This window comes from Chiloscyllium plagiosum, unplaced genomic scaffold (assembly GCF_037043375.1).
Source record: "Chiloscyllium plagiosum isolate Xiang-an unplaced genomic scaffold, Cpla_swu_hap1 HiC_scaffold_5, whole genome shotgun sequence".
Lineage (NCBI taxonomy): Eukaryota > Metazoa > Chordata > Chondrichthyes > Orectolobiformes > Hemiscylliidae > Chiloscyllium > Chiloscyllium plagiosum.
This window is the reverse complement of record NW_028270143.1, coordinates 128190232-128210717: the sequence shown is the minus strand read 5'-3', so window position 1 is coordinate 128210717 and position 20486 is coordinate 128190232. Positions and strand designations below refer to the sequence as shown.

The 20486-nt window shown below is 43.4% G+C and overlaps 1 protein-coding gene across 1 annotated transcript in view; it reads right to left on the bottom strand.

The window, feature by feature from the left end:
- LOC122550340 (uncharacterized) overlaps nt 1-16437 on the bottom strand; it is a 121326-nt gene extending 104889 nt beyond the window's left edge. The window contains exons 1-4 of the mRNA XM_043691068.2: nt 16246-16437; nt 11881-11919; nt 7690-7725; nt 7477-7557 (exon numbers count right to left, since the gene is read on the bottom strand). Of these exons, the coding sequence (XP_043547003.2) occupies nt 7477-7557; nt 7690-7725; nt 11881-11919; nt 16246-16270 (181 nt within the window). The 5' untranslated portion in view covers nt 16271-16437. The remainder of the gene's footprint in view (nt 1-7476; nt 7558-7689; nt 7726-11880; nt 11920-16245) is intronic.
- Nucleotides 16438-20486: the final 4049 nt, after the last annotated feature.

Sequence of the window (20486 nt, the reverse complement as noted above, 5' to 3'; positions counted from 1 at the left end):
TCACTGCAATAATTTGAGTACAAGTGACAATAAAGGCTATTCCATTCTATTCTTAAAGATCAACAAGGCCAACAATGTATGGAACTACAGGAAATATTGAGATCCAAACAAATACTTTGCATCAGTATTTACTGTGGTGAAAGACATGGAAGCTAGGGAACTTGGTGAAATAAATAGTGATCTCTTGGAACGAGTGCGCATTGTAGAAGAGGATACGCTGAAGATCTTAAAATGCATAACAGTTGTTAAATGCCTAGGGCCTGATCAAATGTATACTGGGCAATGTTGAAAGCTGGGGAAGAAATTGCAGGACCCATGACAGAGATATTTGTATCATCAACTGCCACAGGTGAGCTGTCGGAAGACTGAATGGTGGCTAATGTTATGCCATTATTTAAGAAACATTGCAAGGAAAAGCCAGCGAGCCATGATTGGTGAGCCTAACATCAGCGGTGGGTACATTGTTGGAAGGGATTCTGACTAACAGGATATACATGTACTTGAATAATTTATTGTCACTTGTTTTTTTTTACAAAAAATGTGAAAAGTGTATACATCAACATAACACAGTGCCTAGATTAACAACAGAAGGCATAGATAACAAAAAGAATTTTAGAAATTAAGACAAAGTCCATCAATTCATGGCTTCTGAGTCGAGAAAGACAATAATGCTTCAAGACCACCACAACAGGTTGCTGGAATACTGGGCCGCAAGATTCAGGTAAGACAAATCAGAGCCGAACTAACATTGCTAATAGGAGGGCCCTGAAGAACGCTGTCGAACAGAGACATCCCAGGGTTCAGGTACATATTTTCTTGAAAGTGGCATCACAGGTAGACAGGGTGGTGAAGACAGTGTTTGGCACATCAGGCTTCATTGGTCAGGGCATGACCGAGCATATTGCAGCACTGACGAAAGAACTCGAAGACCTTAGGCTCATCCGAGAAAATGAGATCTTTCTGGACAAGACCTTCAGCGATGTTATTACACCAATCATGCCAGAAGAGAGCAGAAGAGAGCAAATGATGAGGAAGGCAGAGAGGAGACAGGTGCAAGAGACCCCGGGAGAAGTACCTGTCAGGAACAAGTTGAAGCTTTTGGAAGCAGAGACTGATGACACTGTCAGTTCGCAGGGCGGCCAAGTTTGTCAATCAAAAGTTGCCGGAGATGCAGAGTGGAAGAGTCGGACATCGCACAGAGTCGTGGTAATAGGGGACTCCATCGTGAGAGGAACTGACCGGGGTTTTTGTGGCAGCAGACGGGATTTAAGGATGGTGTGTTGCTTTCCTGGTGCTAGAGTGAAAGACATCGCGGACAGAGTGCAGGAAATCCTCAAGGATGAGGGTGAAGAGCCAGAGGTGGTGGTACATGTCGGCACAAATGATGTCGGGAAGAAGAGGAGGAACATACTACAGCCAGACTTCGGAGAACTAGGAAGAAAAGCAGGACGCCCAAGGTGGTTATCTCCGGTTTGCTTCCAGTTCCTCGCGCTAGTGTGGCCAGAAACAGGGAGATAATGGACTTGAACGTGTGGTTGGGGAACTGGTGCAGGAAGCAAGGATTTAAGTTCTTGGATCACTGGGGTATATTTTGTGGTAAACATAAATTCTACAAGAGAGACGGCTTGCACCTTAATAGGTTAGGGACCAGCATACTGGCAGGCAGGTTTTCTACTGCAACACCGCTAGATTTAAACTAAGTAGCGGGGGGGAGGGGACAAGCTGGATGTTTAAAAAGGAAATTGAAGGGAAAGTTAGAACAAGAGAAGTCAAGAAAGACAACTGTATTAATGAGGCAGAAAACTCGGAAAGGCATCATGCTGTAAGGTTGAGTGAAATAAGGGTTGATGGGAAGGGTGAGAGCAGTAACAAATTAAAAATACTATACATGAATGCACGAAGCATTAGACATAAGATGGATGAGCTTGAGGCTCTTTTGGAAATTGGCAGATACGATATTGTGGGGATAACTGAGACGTGGCTTCAAGTGGACAGGGCCTGGGAAATGAATATTCAAGGCTACACGTGCTATCGTAAGGACAGACTGACGGGCAGAGGGGGTGGGGTGGCCTTGTTGGTAAGGGACGATATTCAGTCCCTTGCGCGGGGGGACCTAGAGTCAGGGGATGTAGAGTCAGTGTGGATAGAGCTTCGAAATACCAGGGGTAAAAAGACCCTCTTGGGAGTCATCTACAGGCCCCCAAACTGTAGTCTGGAGGTCGGATGTAAGTTAAATCAGGAGCTGAAATTGGCCTGTCGCAAAGATGTCACTACAGTTGTTATGGGGGATTTTAACATGCAGGTAGACTGGGAGAATCAGGATGGTATTGGGCCACAAGAAAGAGACTTTGTGGAGTGCCTCAGGGATGGATTCTTAGTGCAGCTGGTGCTGGAGCCGACCAGGGTGAAGGCAATTCTGGATCTGGTATTGTGTAACGAACCAGAATTGGTCAGAGACCTCGAAGTGAAGGAGCCATTGGGAAGTAGTGACCATAATACAATAAGCTTCAATCTGCAATTTGAGAGGGAGAAGGTACAGTTGGAAGTGACAGTACGTCTGTTGAATAAAGGGAATTATGGAGCTATGAGGGAGGAGCTGGCCAAAGTTCAATGGTGCAATACCTTAGCAGGGATGACCGTGGAGGAACAATGGCGGATATTTCTGTGTATAATGCAGAAGTTGCAGGATCAGTTCATTCCTAAAAGGAAGAAAGATCCCAGGAGGAGGCATGGGCGGCCGTGGCTGATGAGGGAAGTAAAGAAACATATAAAGTTAAAAGAGAAAAAGTATAACATAGCTAAGATAAGTGGGAAAACTGAGGACTGGGAAGCTTTTAAAGAGCAACAGAGGATTACTAAGAAGGAAATATGCAGAGGAAAAATGAGGTACGAAGGTAAACTGGCCAAGAATATTAAGGAGGATAGTAAAAGCTTTTTTAGGTATGTGCAAGGCAAAAAAATGGTTAGGACAAAAATTGGGCCCTTGAAGACAGAAACAGGGGAATATATTACTAGGAACAAAGAAATGGCAGAGGAATTAAATGGGTACTTCAGATCTGTGTTCACTTGGGAAGACACAAGCAATCTCCCTGAGGTAACAGTGGCTGAAGGACCTGAACTTAAGGGAATTTATATTTGCCAGGATTTGGTGTTGGAGAGACTGTTAGGTCTGAAGGTTGATAAGTCTCCGGGGCCTGATGGTCTGCATCCTAGGGTACTGAAGGAGGTGGCTCGGGAAATTGCGGATGCGTTGGTGATTATTTTCCAGAGTTCAATAGATTCGGGGTCGGTTCCTGAGGATTGGAGGGTGGCTAATGTTATAGGAGAAAGTAAGGTCTGCAGATGCTGGAGATCAAAGTTGAAACTTTATTGCTGGAACAGCACAGCAGGTCAGGCAGCATCCAGGGAACAGGAGATTCGACGTTTCGGGCACAGGCCCTTGAAGAAGGGCCTGTGCCCGAAACGTCGAATCTCCTGTTCCCTGGATGCTGCCTGACCTGCTGTGCTGTTCCAGCAATAAAGTTTCAACAAGGCTAATGTTATACCACTTTTTAAGAAAGGTGGGCGAGAGAAAGCAGGTAATTATAGACCAGTTAGTCTGACCTCAGTGGTGGGAAAGATGCTGGAGTCTATTATAAAGGATGAAATTACTGCACATCTGGATAGTAGTAGCAGGATAGGACAGAGTCAGCATGGATTTATGAAGGGGAAATCATGCTTGACTAATCTTCTTGAATTTTTTGAGGATGTAACTATGAAGTTGGACGAGGGAAATCCAGTAGATGTAGTCTACCTGGACTTTCAGAAAGCTTTTGATAAAGTCCCACACAGGAGGTTAGTGAGTAAAATTAGGGTGCATGGTATTGGGGGCAAAGTACTAGATTGGATTGAAAATTGGTTGGCTAATAGGAAACAAAGGGTAGTGATAAACGGCTCCATTTCAGAATGGCAGGCAGTGACCAGTGGGGTACCGCAGGGATCCGTGCTGGGACCACAGCTGTTTACAATATATGTTAATGATATAGAAGATGGTATCAGCAATAACATTAGCAAATTTGCTGATGATACAAAGCTGGGTGGCAGGGTGAAAAATGATGAGGATGTTAGGAGATTACAGGGTGACCTGGACAAGTTAGGTGAGTGGGCAGATGCATGGCAGATGCAGTTTAATGTGGATAAATGTATGGTTATCCACTTTGGTAGCAAGAACAGGAAGGCAGACTACTACGTCAATGGAATCAATTTATGTAAAGGGGCAGTACAGAGAGATCTGGGTGTTCTTGTACACCAGTCAATGAAGGTAAGCATGCAGATACAGCAGGTAGTGAAGAAGGCTAATAGCATGCTGGCCTTCATAACAAGAGGAATTGAGTATAGAAGCAAAGAGGTGCTTCTGCAGCTGTACAGGGCCCTGGTGAGACCACACCTGGAGTACTGTGTGCAGTTCTGGTCTCCAAATTTGAGAAAAGACATTCTGGCTATTGAGGGAGTGCAGCGTAGGTTCACGAGGTCAATTCCTGGAATGACAGGATTACCTTACACTGAAAGACTGAAGCGACTGGGCTTGTATACCCTTGAGTTTCAAAGATTGAGACGTGTAAGATTATGAAAGGATTAGACACTCTGGCAGTAGGAAACATTTCCACTGATGGGTGAGTACCGAACCAGAGGACACAGCTTAAAAATACAGGGTAGACCATTTACGACAGAGCTCAGGAGAAACTTCTTCACCCAGAGAGTGGTGGCTGTGTGGAATGCTCTGCCCCAGAGGGCAGTGGAGGCCCACTCTCTGGATTCATTTAAGAAGGAGTTGGATAGAGCTCTCAAAGATAGTGGAATCAAGGGTTATGGAGATAAGGCAGGAACAGGATACTGATTAGGAATGATCAGCCATGATTATATTAAATGGCGGTGCAGGCTCGAAGGGCTGCATGGCCTACTCCTGCACCTATTGTCTATTGTCTATTGTCTAGGAGTTGGGATATCATGTTACTGCCGAACATGACATTGGTAAGGTTATACTTGGAATACTGCGTACAATACTGGTTGCCCTGCTGTAGGAAGGATATTATTAAACTGGAAAGGGTACAAGGATCTTATCAAGACTGGAGGATTTGTGTGAGAAGGAGAGGCTCAACAGGCTGGGAAATGTTTTTTCCCTGGAGTGTACGAAGCTGAGGGGTGACCTTGTAGAGCTTTATAAAATCATGAGGTGGCATGGATAGGATAAATAGACCAGGTTTTTCCACAGGGTAGGGGACTACAAAACTAGATGGCACAGGGTTAAGGTGAGAGAGAAAAGATCTAAAAGGGACCTGAGGGGTCCATACAGGGTGGCGCTTATATGGAACAGGTTGCCAGAGGACATAGTAGAGACGGGTTCAACCTAATGGAAGGATGTTGTGAAACTTGAAAGAGTTCATAAAAGATTTACAAGGATGTTGCCAGGGTTGGAGGATCTGAGGTATAGGTTGAATAGGCTGGAGCTGTTTACCCTGGAGCTTTAGAGGCTGAGGGTTGACCTTTTAGAGGTTTATAAAATCATGAGGGGCATGAACAGGATAAATAGACAAGGTCTTTTCCCTGGGGGTGGGAGAGTCCAAAACTAGAGGTTTAGGGTGAGAGGGAAAAGATATAAACGAGACCTAAAGGTTAACTTTTTCACGCAGAAGGTGGTGCGTGTATGGAATGGGCTGCCAGAGGAAGTGGTGGAGACTGGTACAATTACAATATTTAAAATACATCTGGATGGATATATGAGTAGGAAGGGTTTAGAGGGATATGGGCCAAGTGCTGGCAAATGGAACTGGATTAATCTAGGGTATCTGAACTGCATGGCGGAGTTGGACCAAAGGGTCAGTTTCCGTGCTTGACATCTCCATGCTCTATGATTCTAAAAGCCATTTGGACAGGTACATTGATAGGAAAGGTTGAACAGGATATGGGCAAATGCAGGCAAATGAGAGTAGTTCAGTTTAGGAAACCTGGTGAGCATGGATGAGTTGGGCTGAATGGTCTGTTTCCATGCTGTACAACTCTATGACTCTAAGAGGTTACAAGTTGTGGTTGAATAAATTTCTGGTGCTGATGGCCCAAGGCATCTCATGTATTTACCCTTTTTGAGCTGGTGGATCCATTCTAAATCTATCCTCTGAAGCATGAATGGTAGTGTCATGCAATAAGAGAGACAACAACCTCAAAGTGAACATGGGAAGTTTGCATCTGTGACAGGTGGATTGATAAAAGTGAAGTCAAATAGGATTTACCTTCTTGTTGATTGCCTCACTACCCTCTGTGGACCAAGTTGGGCATATTGTCCTTCAGGAATTGACCAGTTTGGCCATTTGTGGTGCTTCTCAGCCACTATTCATGACGTGCACTGAGGTCTCCCACCAAGAATATGCTCTCTAACCCTGTTAGCCTCAGTGCCGCCAAGCTTAACATGGAGGTAAACATGAAGGTATGCTGATTTGTTGATATAGGGTGGCCAGTAGGGGTTAATCAGCAAAGGGCCTCTTGCTTCCACTCAACATGATGCCCTCAGAACTAGTGAGATCCAATGTCAATGTTGCGTTGCAAGATGGCAGCAGAGTAGCACTCTCCAGCCGGAGCTCCTCTGCTTTGCCAGTTCCTTTTCCTTTCCTTTCTTCCCTTTTCTGTAGTTCCTCTCCCATCCCCGGCACCCCTAACTTGTAGCTTCTTAAACATCCCTGGAAAGAATGGAGGAGGTGAGCCCCAGTCGTCTGGGCCCTGGGCCAACCTGGGAGTCAAGACCTGGAGGCAGGCCAGGGGCCGCAGCCTGGCACAGGGGGCAGACCATGCTGGCACGGGAAGCTAATCCCACAGGCGAGTCAAGGACCAGGGCCTGCCGCGGGAAACAGACTGAGTCCAGGTCAGCCTTGGGAGACAAATCCTGGAGGTGTGTTGCGAGGCAGAGGCACTTTAATTCTCCCAAAGGAGCACCTGGTCTCTCTCAAAGTATCCCTGGGTCATACACAAAGGGACACTTTAGGTTTCTAAAAGGGTGACCCGGATATCCACAATACTCCACAAAATTCAGACTTGTTTCCACCAGGTTTAATGTGTGTATCTTGTACTTTAGACACCAAAATTACACTGGCATGGAGGCAGATGCCTCCGTGTGATATGTGTACTCAAAATGCTACTCAGTTCTACTGGCACACATTGAAATGGTATGTGCTCTGTTTGGATGTGGAACTCCCAATTTTTGCCACATCTGTAATTTTGCTACGATGGACAGGCTGTTTGCTGTAATGAAAATCCAGGACTTCATTTTAAATAATGATGTGACATTAAACCCACTTAACACTTGCCCTTGATTTATTTTTAGATTGTGTCTCTAATATTTACTGGCACACCATTTCTTAATGTTGCACAATAGCAGAACAAGCATCGATCTCGAAAAGGCCTACATTTCTCATTACCACTCTAGCTAAAATTCTAGATGGAACGTACCAGGTTCTGGAGGAGGAGGTGGTGGTGGTGGTGGTGGTGGTGTTGCTGCTGCTGCTTCTGCGGCTGCTGGCTGACATGGTGCTGCAGACAGACAAGAACAATCCATGAGCATTGAAAACACTGAACCAAACAGATCAAGCTGAGTGCTGAATAATATTTTAAAGTTACAAGTGACCTCTGTTTGTCATTTTTTCTTCCTTAAATTGAACTTACCCTCTCTTGCTTTTGCAGCTTCTTCTTCAATTTTCACTGCAGACAGGGAACAGAAACAATCAGCTCACATGAACTACAGACAAGAAGTACAAGTAAAATGAAATTCATGTCAATAATTATTATGAGTGTCCTGTACTTTAAGTCTCCCTCATATTTCACCCAAATGGCCCATCCTTCATGTTCCAATGAACTCATCTGTCTCTCTGTCCAGCTCAGCACCGTCCCCGTGACCTGTCCTACCTGCTTATCTTCCTTTCCACAATCCACTCCACCCTCCTCTCTGACCTCTCACCTCCATCCCCACCCCATTCACTCATTGTACTCTTTGCTACCTTCCTCCACCGTCCTCTCTGACCTATCACCTCCATCCCCACCTCCATTCACCTATTGTACTCTATGCTATTTTCTCTCCACCCCTACCCCCCTCTCATTTATCTCTCCACTCTGCAGGCGCCCTGCCTCTATTCCTGATAAGGGCTTTTGCCCGAAACGTCAATTTTCCTGCTCCTCGGATGCTGCCTGACTTGCTGTGCTTTTCCAGCACCACTCTAAGCTAGACTCTAGTTTCCAGCACCTGCAGTCCTTGTTTTTATCTCTGTTTCAGAAGCCAAATGGCTTACTGCAAAATTCCAAAATACTTCATTTTCATTACAGGTCAGTCCTGGAGCAAGGGGAACAAAAGGCCACTTTCTGACAATAACGCTCAGCAAAATATTTATCATCAGCCATAAGATACAGGAGCAGAATTAGGCCATTCTGCTCATCAACTCTGCTCCACCACTCGATCATGATTGATATGTTTCTCAAACCGATTCTCCTACGTTCTCCCATAACCCTTGATCCCCTTACTAATCAATGAGTTATTTAACTCTGACTTAGAGACACTCAATCTTTAGCCTCCACAGACTTCCATGGCAATGAGTTCCACAGATTCACCACAGCACCCTCACAGCAAGTTTTCCATGATGGTGGAGGTGCTGAAAAGTGTGAGTAACTTAGCAACGGTGATGGGTTCTGGAGCCACCTGGCAAGGCCATCAGGCAGAATGTAGCATTTTTATTGGGAGGAGGGGGGAGCGAAGTAGAAGTGCTTGAATTAAGTACTAAATTAAGTACCACAAGTACTAAATCTCTGTATGACGACTTGGCCAAGTGGAGGAGGGTATGTGCCCACCAGCGTGAAGGTCAGGGAATTGAACCATGATCTCTAAATAAAACTCCACACCCCTTAGTGGGCGGCACGGTGGCACAGTGGTTAGCACTGCTGCCTCACAGTGCCAGAGACCCGGGTTCAATTCCGGCCTCAGGCGACTGACTGTGTGGAGTTTGCACATTCTTCCCATGTCTGTGGGTACTCCGGTTTCCTCCCACAGTGCAAAAATGTGCAGGTTAGGTGAATTGGCCATGCTAAATTGCCCGTAGTATTAGGTGAAGGGGTAGATGTAGGGGAATGGGTCTGGGTGGGTTGCACTTCAGCGGGTCAGTGCAGACTTGTTGGGCTGAGGGGCCTGTTTCCACACTGTAAGTAATCCAATCATTTCGTATATAGCCCTTAATCAGAGAAGTAACAAATTAGATTGCCCCTGAAATTGAAAGGGCCATAATAATATTGGCACCATTCTTTCTAATTCATGTGGGTATCACTTGTAAAGCCACTATTTGTCCATCCCTAATTGCCCTTGAAAAGGTGGGTTCCCAGGGCCATTTCATAATCACCCTTGAATGTGGACTCACCTGCATGCCAGCCCAGGTAAGAGTGGATTTCCTTCTCTACAAGATACTAGTGAAACTGCATGGTTTTTTATTAAAAAATCAGTTATAGTAGATTTGGAATGATGTCATTAAACTGTCTCAGCCATCCACAAAGTAGAACTGAAACGACTCAATTAAGTAAAAATTTGAAGAGTTAATATAGGAGTGATGTTTCCCTAAGATTGAGTATCTGTAAAGGATATCATTGGGAAACAGGTTGAAACTTTCTTTTGCTGTTGGGTGAAGATCTTTACAGTCTTACCTTGATATATCATTTTGTTTATTTTTATTTTCTTCACTTTTTTAAGGAATATTTTGCAGTCTGATGTGCATATGTTCACTGACAAATGACAACCAATAGCAAAATATGATACTAAAAACTAAACAATTGCGGAAGCTGGAAATCAGAAACAAAAACAAATTGCTCTGTAGTTCTGGCAGCATCCATTGGGAGAAAACAGAGTTCACATTTTGGGTCCAGTGACTCTTCTTCAGAACTTCAGCTGTTCTGAAGAAAGGTCACTGGACCTGAAACATCTGGATATAAGACAGATGTATTGTGATGAAGGTTATTACACAGATTTGACTTTTGAAATGGTGACTAGTGGAGCTCTCCAGGTGTCACAGTTGGGACCGCAACTATTCATATTATATAATAACAATCTGGACAAAGGAACTGAGTGCATTGTTGCTAAGTTTGCAGATAACAGAAAGGTAGATGGAGGACAGGTAGCATTGAGGAAGCAGGAAGATTACAGAAGGTCTTGGACAGGCTAAGAGAGTCAACAAAGAAGTGACAGGTGGAATACAGTGTGAGACAATGTGAGATTATGTATTTTGGTCAGAAGAACGGAGGTGTAGGTTAACATAGGATAGTGAAGAAGGCATTTAGTATGCTTGCCTTTATTGGTCAGAGTATTCAGTATGGAGTTGGGAGGTCATGTTGTGGCTTTACAGGACATTGGTTAGGCCACTTTTGGAATATTGTGTGCAATTCTGGTCTCCCTCCTATTGGAAGGATGTTGTGAAACTTGAAAGGGTTCAGGAAAGATTTACAAGAATGTTGCCAGGGTTGGAGCATTTGAGCTATAAGGAAAAGTTGAATAGGCTGGATCTGTTTTCCCTGGAGCATCGGAGGCTGAGGGGTGACATTATAGAGGTTTATAAAATCATGAGGGTCATGAATAGGATAAATAGGCTCATCTCAGGATGTGGAAGAAGTTTGGAAGGCTCAGAGTGTACTATCCTCATTGTCATTCCCTCAAGAACACATAGTAGACAGAGACTTAGGATATCCTGGGACACCACAACAGAATTATGTCATCTGGTAGAGCAGATTTGTGTTCTGAACAATAGTGGTTATCCCATCACAGTGGCTGTCAAGATGACTTGTGCACTTAGGTTTCAATATAATAGGAACAAGGTAAAATTTCCACATTTTGTAGCCAGTACACAATGGGCATTGTCAACCCCTATTGCCACAGAGTACAAGTTCAGTTTTGGATGCATCAGCCAGTCTACTTAAAGTACTGGCCATAGAAAGCAGGCCCCAATTTAAGAAGAATCCAATTAGGAGGCATTTGGATCGATCACAATAAAACAAGTTTCTTCATCTTGATGATATATTGTGTTCCCAAACATTCTTCAATATTATTGAAGGATGTAATAAAAGCTGAAAGGTGGACATGGTATTTATGAAGTGCTCAGGTTTAGACCAGAAGATTAGGGAGCAGAATTAGGCCATTTAGGCCATCAAGTCTGCTCTGCTATTTAAACATGGCTGATGTGTTTCTCAACGCCATTCTCCTATCTTCTCCATGTAACCCGTGATCCCCTTACCAATCAAGAAGCTATCTCTTAGTTAAAAATCACACAACACCAGGTTATAGTCCAACAGGTTTAATTGGAAGCACACTAACTTTCGGCGCGACGCTCCCATCGCTCCGAAAGCTAGTGTGCTTCCAATTAAACCTGTTGGACTATAACCTGGTGTTGTGTGATTTTTAACTTTGTACACCCCAGTCCAACACCGGCACCTCCAAATCATGATCTTTGTCTTAAATACACTCAATGACTTGCTCTCCACAGCCTTCAATAGCAATGAGTTCCACAGATTAACCACTCTCTGGCCAAAGAAATTCTTTCTCATCTCTGTTCCAAAGGGTCACATCCCCACTCTGAGGCTATGCCCTCGGATTCTAGTTTCTCCTAATGTATGGAACTATCTTCTCCATGTCCACTCTATCCAGGCCTCACAGTAATCTTTAAGTTTCAATGATCACTATCCCATGCTTCATGAATTCAAGTCAGACTTTTCTTATTCTGTGACATATTTCTTCACAACAATATTTGAAACATCTGTAACATTTTTCAGTAGCATTTTTGGAGAATAAATTTGTCACATTTCAACTGATTTCACCTTTCTCTCAACAAAACTTACAGTTTCGAACCAAACGTTGCTCTTCCCGTTTCAAGAACTCTGTTGATGAGAACATAAGTCAATAAGTGACATTTAAGAGCAAAGTAATGCAGTTGCTGGAAATATAAAACCAAAGATAAAATGCTAAAAATAATCAGCAGGACTGGCATTATCTGTGGAGAGAGGAATCAACAGAGTTAATGCTTAGGGTTGATCACACATTCTTCAGAATCCAAGGATGGGTCACTGACCGGAAACATTTGTCTGTTTTTTTTCAGTAAGCAGGAATTGTGAAATTTCCCCACTCCCGACACTTATTTCAGGAGAGACTGCCGTGAACCGCTGGCTTATCTTTCCAGGGATCGGGGCGCATGACAAATTCAGGCCCATAAAACCCAAACAATTGTCGGAGGCAACCTGAGAGGCTGCTGAGTTTTGAGGCAGTTTTTTAATCGGCCTGCCTCGGTTCACTTGGATATTGTCTCGGTTGTTTCCTCTCGTTTCAGGCCGTCAATCCTTCACAGTCCAACCCTATTCACTGGCTTCCCATTCCCTATCTATGCCAACCTAGTGCCAACACATGCACACTGTTCTTCTCAAAAGCCCCTCGTAGCCCCTTTTCCAACTTAGTGCTGAATTGTGCTAACCCATGACACTCCAGACATCACCCTTTGCCCTTACCCCTCTCTATAATCTCACCAAGTATCGACTTGGGGTTAATCTCAGGACCCATGCTGAAGTGAAATAAAATACACTCAGAGTCACAGAGTCAGAGAGATGTACAGAGAGAAACACACCCTTCAGTCCAACTCGTCCATGCCGACCAGATAGCCCAACCTAATCTAGTCCCATTTGCCAGCACTTGGCCCATATCCCTCTAAACCCATCCTATGCATAATACCCATCCAAATGCTTTTTAAATGTTGCACTGGCTTCCACCACTTTCTCTGGCAACTCATTCCACATATGCACCACCTTCTGCATGAAAAAGTAGCTCCTTAGATCTCTTTTATACCTTTCCCCTCTCACCCTACACCTATGCCCTCTAGTTCTGGACTCCTCCACCCCAGGAAAAAGACCTTGTCTATTTATCCTATTCATGCCCCTCATTATTTTATAAACCTCTATGAGGTCACCCCTCAGCCTCCGATGATCCAGGGAAAACAGCCCCAGCCTATTCAGCCTCTCCCTACAGCTCAAATCCGCCAACTCTGGTAAGATCCATGTAAATCTTATCTGAACCTTTGACGTTTCATGACATCCTTCCAATAGGAAGGGGACCAGAATTGCACGCAATATTCCAAAAGTGGCCTAACCAACATCCTGAACAGCGAGAACTTGACCTCCCAACTCCTATACTCAATGATCTGGCGAATAAAGGACAGCATATAAAAATCCTTATTCACTCTCCTATCTATCTGCGACCACTTTCAAGGAGCTATAAATCTGCACTCCAAGGTCTCTTTGTTCAGCAACACTCCCTAGAACCTTACCAATAAATGTATAAGTCCTGCTAAGATGTGCTTTCCCAAAATGCAGCATCTTGCATTTATCTAAATTAAACTCCATCTGCCACTTCTCAGCCCATTGGCCCATCCCGTTGTAATCTGAGGTAACCTTCTTCGCTGTCCACTACACCTCTAATATTGGTGTCATCTGCAAACTTACTAACTATACCTCCTCTGATCATATCCAAATCATTTATATAAATGATGAAAAGTAGTGGACACAGCACTGATCCTTTTGGCACTCCATTGGTCACAGGCCTCCAGTCTGAAAAACAACCCTCCACCTCGCATCTCTGTCTTCTACCAATTCTGTATCCAAATGGTGAGTTCTCCTTGTATTCCATGAGATCTAACCTTGGTAACCAGTTTCCCATGGGGAACCTTGTCAAATGCCTCACCAAAGTCCATACAGATCACATCCACCGCTCTGCCCTCATCAATCCTCTTTGTTACGTTTTCAAAAAACTCAATCAAGTTCATGAGACATGATTTCCCACACACAAAGCCATGTTGACTATCCCTAATCAGTCCTTGCCTTTCCTCAGCATTCCCTCCAACAACTTGCCCACCATTAGTGTCAGGCTCAAAGATCTATAGTTCCCTGACTTGTCCTTACCACCTTTATTAAATAATGATACCATGTTAGCCAACCTCCAGTCTTCTGGTACCTCACCTGTGATATCGATGATACAAACATCCTAGCAAGGGGCCCAGCAATCACTTTCCTAGCTTCCAACAAAGTTCTATGGTACACCTGATCAGGTCCTAGGGATTTACCCACCTTTATGCATTTCAGGATATCCAGCCTCTGTAATATGGACATTTTTCAAGATTCATCTATTTCCCCACATTCTATATTTTCCATATCCTTTTCTACAGTAAATACTAATACAAAAATACTCATTTAGTATCTCCCTATCTCCTGAGGCTCCACACAAAGGCCGCCTTGCTGATCTTTGAGGGGCCCTATTTGTTCCCTAGTTAACCCTTTGTCCTTAATGTATTTGTAAAAGCCTTTTAGGGTTAAATCCTTACTTATTTGCCAAAGCCATCTCATGTCCCCTTTTTCGCCCTCCTGATTTCTCTCTGAAGTATACTCCTACTTCCTTTATACTCTCCTAAGGATTCACTCGATCCTTACTGTCTATACCTGACATATGCTTCCTTCTTTTTCTGAACCAAAACCTCAATTTCTCTAGTCATCCAGCATTCCCTACACCTACCAGCCTTTCCTTCCACCCTAACAAGAATACACTGTCTCTGGACTCTCATCTCATTTCTGAAGACTTCCCATTTTCCAGGCATCCCTTTCCCTGCGATCATCTGCTCCCAATCAGCTTTTGAACGTTCTTGCCTAAAATATTCTTGTACACTCTTAACAAATTCCTCTCCATCTAAAACCTTGACACTATGGCAGTCCCAAACTATGTTTGGAAAGTTAAAATCTACCACCACCCTATTATTCTTACAAATAACTGAAATCTTCTCACAAATTTGTTTCTCAATTTCCTGCTGACTATTAGGGGGTCTATAATAAAATCCAATTAGATGATCATCCCTTTCTTATTTCTCAGTTCCACCCAAATAACTTGTCTGGATGTACTTCGGGAAAATCCTCCTTAAATAAAGCTGTAATGCTGTCCCTTATTAAAAATGCCATTCCCACTCCTCTCTTGCCTCCCTTTCTATCCTTCCTATAGCATTTGATTCCAGGAACATTAAGCTGCCAGTCCTGCCCATCCCTGAGCCACATTTCTGTGATTGCTATGATATCCCAGTCACATGTTCCTAATCAGGCCTGAAGTTCATCTGCTTTCCCTGTTAGGCCTCTTGCATTGAAATAAAAGCAGTTTAATTTATCATTCCTACCTTGTTCTCTGCTTTGTTCCTGCCTGCCCTGACTGTTTGACTCGCTTCTGTTCTCAACTGTACCAGCCTCCAATTGATCTCTTTCCTCACTACCTCCCTGGGTCCCACCCCTTCCTCCTCCTTACTAGTTTAAATCCTCCCTAGCAGGTCTAGCAAATCTCCCTGCCAGTATAATAGTCCCCTTCCAATTCAGGTGCAATCCATCCTTCTTGTGCAGTCACTTCTACCCCAGAAGGGATTCCAATGATCCGAAAATGTGAATCCTTATCCCATACACCAGCTCTTCAGCCACGTATTCAGCTGCTCTGTCCTCCTTTTCCTATCCTCACAAGCTCATAGCACCGGGAGCATACTTCTAGTCATTGGTAATGCTACTTTGACAGCACTTAGTGTTCTGTCAACAAACTGCCTTTGAAACTTCTGGAACAGACCTTTTCAACTCTCTGAAGCATTGGCATACAAATTTTAAAGGGCTGGCCATTAAATAGCTTTTGATTATTTGCGTTTTTTGCAACACTCTCAGACATAGACAGGCAGCTTTAAAAGATAAGAAATTAAATGGTTGGCCATTTAAATAGCTTAACAGCTGCACATAACTTATTTATGCTTATAAAACTACCCTATAATTTAGTGAAAAGGTGATCATTATGAACTCAGTGACTGAATTCAAATGACCCTGTGCAGTTTGAGCTTCCCATATATGGGAGTCAGATCCCACCCTGCACCCCATCCTTGGTGAAATGACACCCGCCAAATACAGGAGGGGGTTTAACAGGCCTGAGGTCCACCCGCCATATTGGATCTATGACCAAGTCTCCGTAATCCATGACTTATCCAAAAGGATCTCTCCAATCCTGGGTAGTCATATGGATGACTGAAGAAATGTCTGACTTATTTTATAGTTTTGCAATTTTTTTAGCACAAGCTCATACAGATGATCTGCAACTAAACGTGTCCATTAACTACTTCTGTATTTCAAATAAATTTTGCTTTTTTTCCTTTGTCTTACCTTTTTCAAATTCTGAAGCAACCATCTTCTCTGTTCATGTGAAAGAAAAATCCTCAGTTAAAGACAAATTGTTAAAGACAAATGTTAAAGAGTAACAGTAAAGTTCCTGTCAGCTGCATCAAGACCATCATTTTTATTTACACTCCCAGGCTCTTCTGATTTTTCACTTCTTTTCTCTTTACCCTGTCTCCATCCATTTCTCTTATCATTATAATTCCTTGCATTTTTCACTCTTGGATATTGTGTTTTCATAAATCACATCATTGCTCCTCAACCTTCCTACCTCGACCACTGCCTTCCCAGACTTCATTCCCTCTTAAATAGACTACACCTCTGTTGGAATCTTCTGACAAGTCCAATAAGGTTCACATTGCTGCTTGCTTACAAGCTCGAGTTAGCCCTGTGGATTCTGCCAATTAATGGATCAGCCATCACCAGCTCTCTCCACACCTACCTCCAGAATGATAAAAACACCTTGACAATTATTGTCAGCAATCAGTCACTAACTACTACGATTGTCCACAGAGAAAATTCCATGTCAGGTCATGCGTTCTCTGGGTCCATGCATGGTTTATAAGCCCAATCCTAGAGCCAGATCTCTGCCCACACTGGGAATTGGAAGCGATCCTTGTCTTTGAGATCGTAAGCATTTCTTTATCCAGTTCCTTTTCCATTCTTATAGATTCATAAAGTCATAAATTCACACAGTGTAGAAGAAGCCCTTTGGACTATCGAGTCTGCACCGACATAACTCCCACCAAAAGTGTGCTAATTCCAATTTCTTGCACATGTCCCATATCTTTGCATGTTATAATATCTGTAGTACTCATCCAAATATCTTTTAAAGGTTGTAAAACTTCCAGACTCCACTACCTTCCCAGGTAGTTCATTCCAGATCCCCACTACCTGCTGAATGAAAACATTTTCCCAAATCCGCTCTGAATCCCCTGCCCCTTACCCTAAAACCATTGCTCTCTTGCAATTGACCCTTTAACCAAGAGGAACAGCTGCTCTCTATTCACCCTGTCCATACCCCTCACAATTTTATATGCCTCAATCATGCTCTCTCCCACCCCTAGCCAGTCTTCTCTGCTCTAAAAACAATCCAACCTTACCTAGTCTTTCCTTCTTGCTCAATTTATCCATCCCAGGCAACATTCTGGTGAACCTCCTCTGTACCGTCTCTAGTGGTAACACATCCTTCCAGTAGTGAGGTGACCAGAACTACACACAGTACTCCAGCTGTGGCCCGACCAAGGCTTTGTACAATTCCAACAAAAATATCCCTGATCTTAGACTTCATGCCATGACTGATGAAAGTAAATGTGCCATATGCTTCGTAACTGTCCTCTTCATGTGCTCTGCTGACTTCAGGAATCTGTGAATAATTACCCCAAGATCCCTTTATTCCTCTGAGCTACCCAGTATCCTGCCATTCACTAAATACTTGCTCATTTTGTTTCTTCTTCTTCCCAACTGCATCACCTCACAACCTTCAGGGTTAACTACCATCTGCCACTAGTCTGCCCTTCTGAAATCTCATCTTTGTCTGCCTGTAACCTACAACCATCTTCTTCACTATTCATCGATCTACCACTTTTGGTGCCGCTGCAAATTTGCTTCACATTTCTCCCAATTGTCATCAATATCATTTATGTATGTAACAAATAATAAGGGGCCAAGTACTGATCCCGATGGTACACTGCTGGACACTGGCCAGCATTTGATAAGATTCCTCACAGTAGGCTATTGCACAAAATTCGGAGGCATAGGATTGAGGGTAATTTAGCAGTTTGGATCAGACGTTGGCTAGCTGAAAGAAGACAGAGGGTGGTGTTTTATTGAAAATGTTCATCCTGGAGTTTAGTTAATAGTGGCGTACCGCAAGGATCTGTTTTGAGGCCACTGCTGTTTGTCATTTTTATAAATGACCTGGATGAGGGTGTACAAGAATGGGTTAGTAAATTTGCGGATGACACCAAGGTTGATGGAGTTGTGGAAAGGTGCTAAAGGATATTACAGGTTACAGAGGGACATAGATAAGCTGCAGAGCTGGGCTGAGAGGAAAAGTATGAGGTGGCTCACTTTTGAAGGAGCAAAAAGAATAAAGAGTACTGGGTTAAATGGTAAGGTTCTTGGTAGTGTAGATGAGCAGAAGGATCTTAGTGGCCATGTACACAGATCCTTGAAAGTTGCCATCCAGGTTGATAGAGTTGTTAAGAAGGCATACAGTATGTTAGCTTTTATTGGTAGAGGGATTGAGTTTCAGAGTCATGAGGTCATGCTATAGCTGTACAAAACTCTGGTGCAGCCACACTTGGAGTATTGCGTATAGTTCTGGTCTCTGCATTTTCGGAAGAATATGGAAGCTTTGGAAAGGGTTCAGAGGAGATTTACTACGATGTTGCCTGGTATGGAGGGAAGGTCTTATGAGGAAAGGCTGAGGGACTTGAAGCTGTTTTCATTCAAAAGAAGAAGATTGAGAGGTGACTTAATTGAGACATGTAAGATAATCAGAGGGTTAGATAGGGTGGACAGGGAGAGCCTTTATCCTCGGATAGTGTTGGCTAGCACGAGGGGAGACAGCTTTAAATTGAGGGGTGATAGATGTAGGACAGATGTCAGAGGTAGGTTCTTTACTCAGAGAGTAGTAGGGGCTTGGAACGCCCTGCCCGCAACATTAGTAGACTCATCAACTTTAAGGTCATTCAAATGGTCATTGAATAGACATATGGATGAAAATGGAATAGTTTAGGTTAGATGGACTTCAGATTGGTTCCACAGGTCAGCGCAACTTTGAGGGCCGAAGGGTCTGTACTGCGCTGTAATGTTCTAATTCTTTAGTATGTTTTTGTGAAGGCTTGATTCTCTTTTCAGAGAGCAGAGGTGACATCTTTATCCACATACTAAAGTTCCACAAGTGATGTCAGTGATGTTTTCTTTTTGCATTTCAACCGAGCTGGAACAAGTCTGAGTGCCAGCAAATCTGTGAGGTCACAGCCAAAAGAACTTGAGGAGATGGAGAGGCTTCTCAGTGTTTTGGATGAAAGATCAAACAAAAAAGCTTTTTTGGGACAACCTTTCTTAACCTAAAAGAAAAAGTCTCATCTATTTATGAAGGTCTAAAGAAAAATGCTCAAAATCCTGCAGATGTGCCTGCCTTTCACATGGCTTTCCATAACATAAAGTTAATTGGTGAATATGCCTGTGCAGATGAGGAGCCTGCACTGGCATTTCCTCCCATAATCCAAGATTCCAACGGGTGTGAACTGTCAGGAAAGCTCCCAAAAGTTGCCTTTGCAAAGCAGGTTGGCTTTGAAGAAGTGGAAAGTGAGGATATTGAAGAGTTGCCTGAGTCCCACTGTGAAGACTTCTCCACTGCTAATCTATAACAGCTTCTCGCTGAGGGGAAAGTCGTAGCTGGAGGTGAAAAACATGAAGTCCAGGATGCACCATGAAAGCTTTCCATTTCTCTTTTCTCTTCTGTCCTGAGGCAGTTGCAGCTCTTCGAGGCCAACAATTACAATGCAGAACACAGCAGGGTAGCAGTACAGTAAGATATCATCTGGCACCCTATGAACAGCTTCTTCAAGACAGAAGGAAAAGGGCAAAGCAGCAAAAGCTGGATGTCCTTTTTAACCAAACCCCAGTAAGAAGACAATCAACCAGAAGACAGTGATGATGATGATGATGATCTGCATTAACAATATTTTTTCAATGTTATGTGTTAAATTTACTTTTGTTTCATTAATAAATATGTTTTAAGCCTTCATTCAGGCTGTGCTGGACTTTATTTCGGGCTTTTGTGAGATTTTTGAGTGAGCATGAGTGATATTTTTTGCTGGTCTGTTCCTAACCTCACTTTTCCCATAGGCCCCATTATTTCTATTCAGCGATTTTCTCAGTGCGGTTTCACTGGAACACAACTACAGCATTATAGGAGAACGACCTGTATGCTGTGTTGCACAATTTTCCTTGCTATTAAATGTGAAGTGTTTAGATGAGATTTGGAGGTGCTGGTGTTGGACTGGGGTGTACAAAGTTAAAAATCACACAACACCAGGTTTAACTGGAACCATCTGACAACCATCTGATGAAGGAGCAGCACTCCAAAGGTTAGTGCTTCCAATTAAACTTCTTGGACTATAACATGGTGTTGTGTGATTTTTAACTTTGTTTAGATGAGTACCTTTTGGAAAGACTTGTTAAAATACGCAGTGGCAGAAACAGAGAAATTGTAG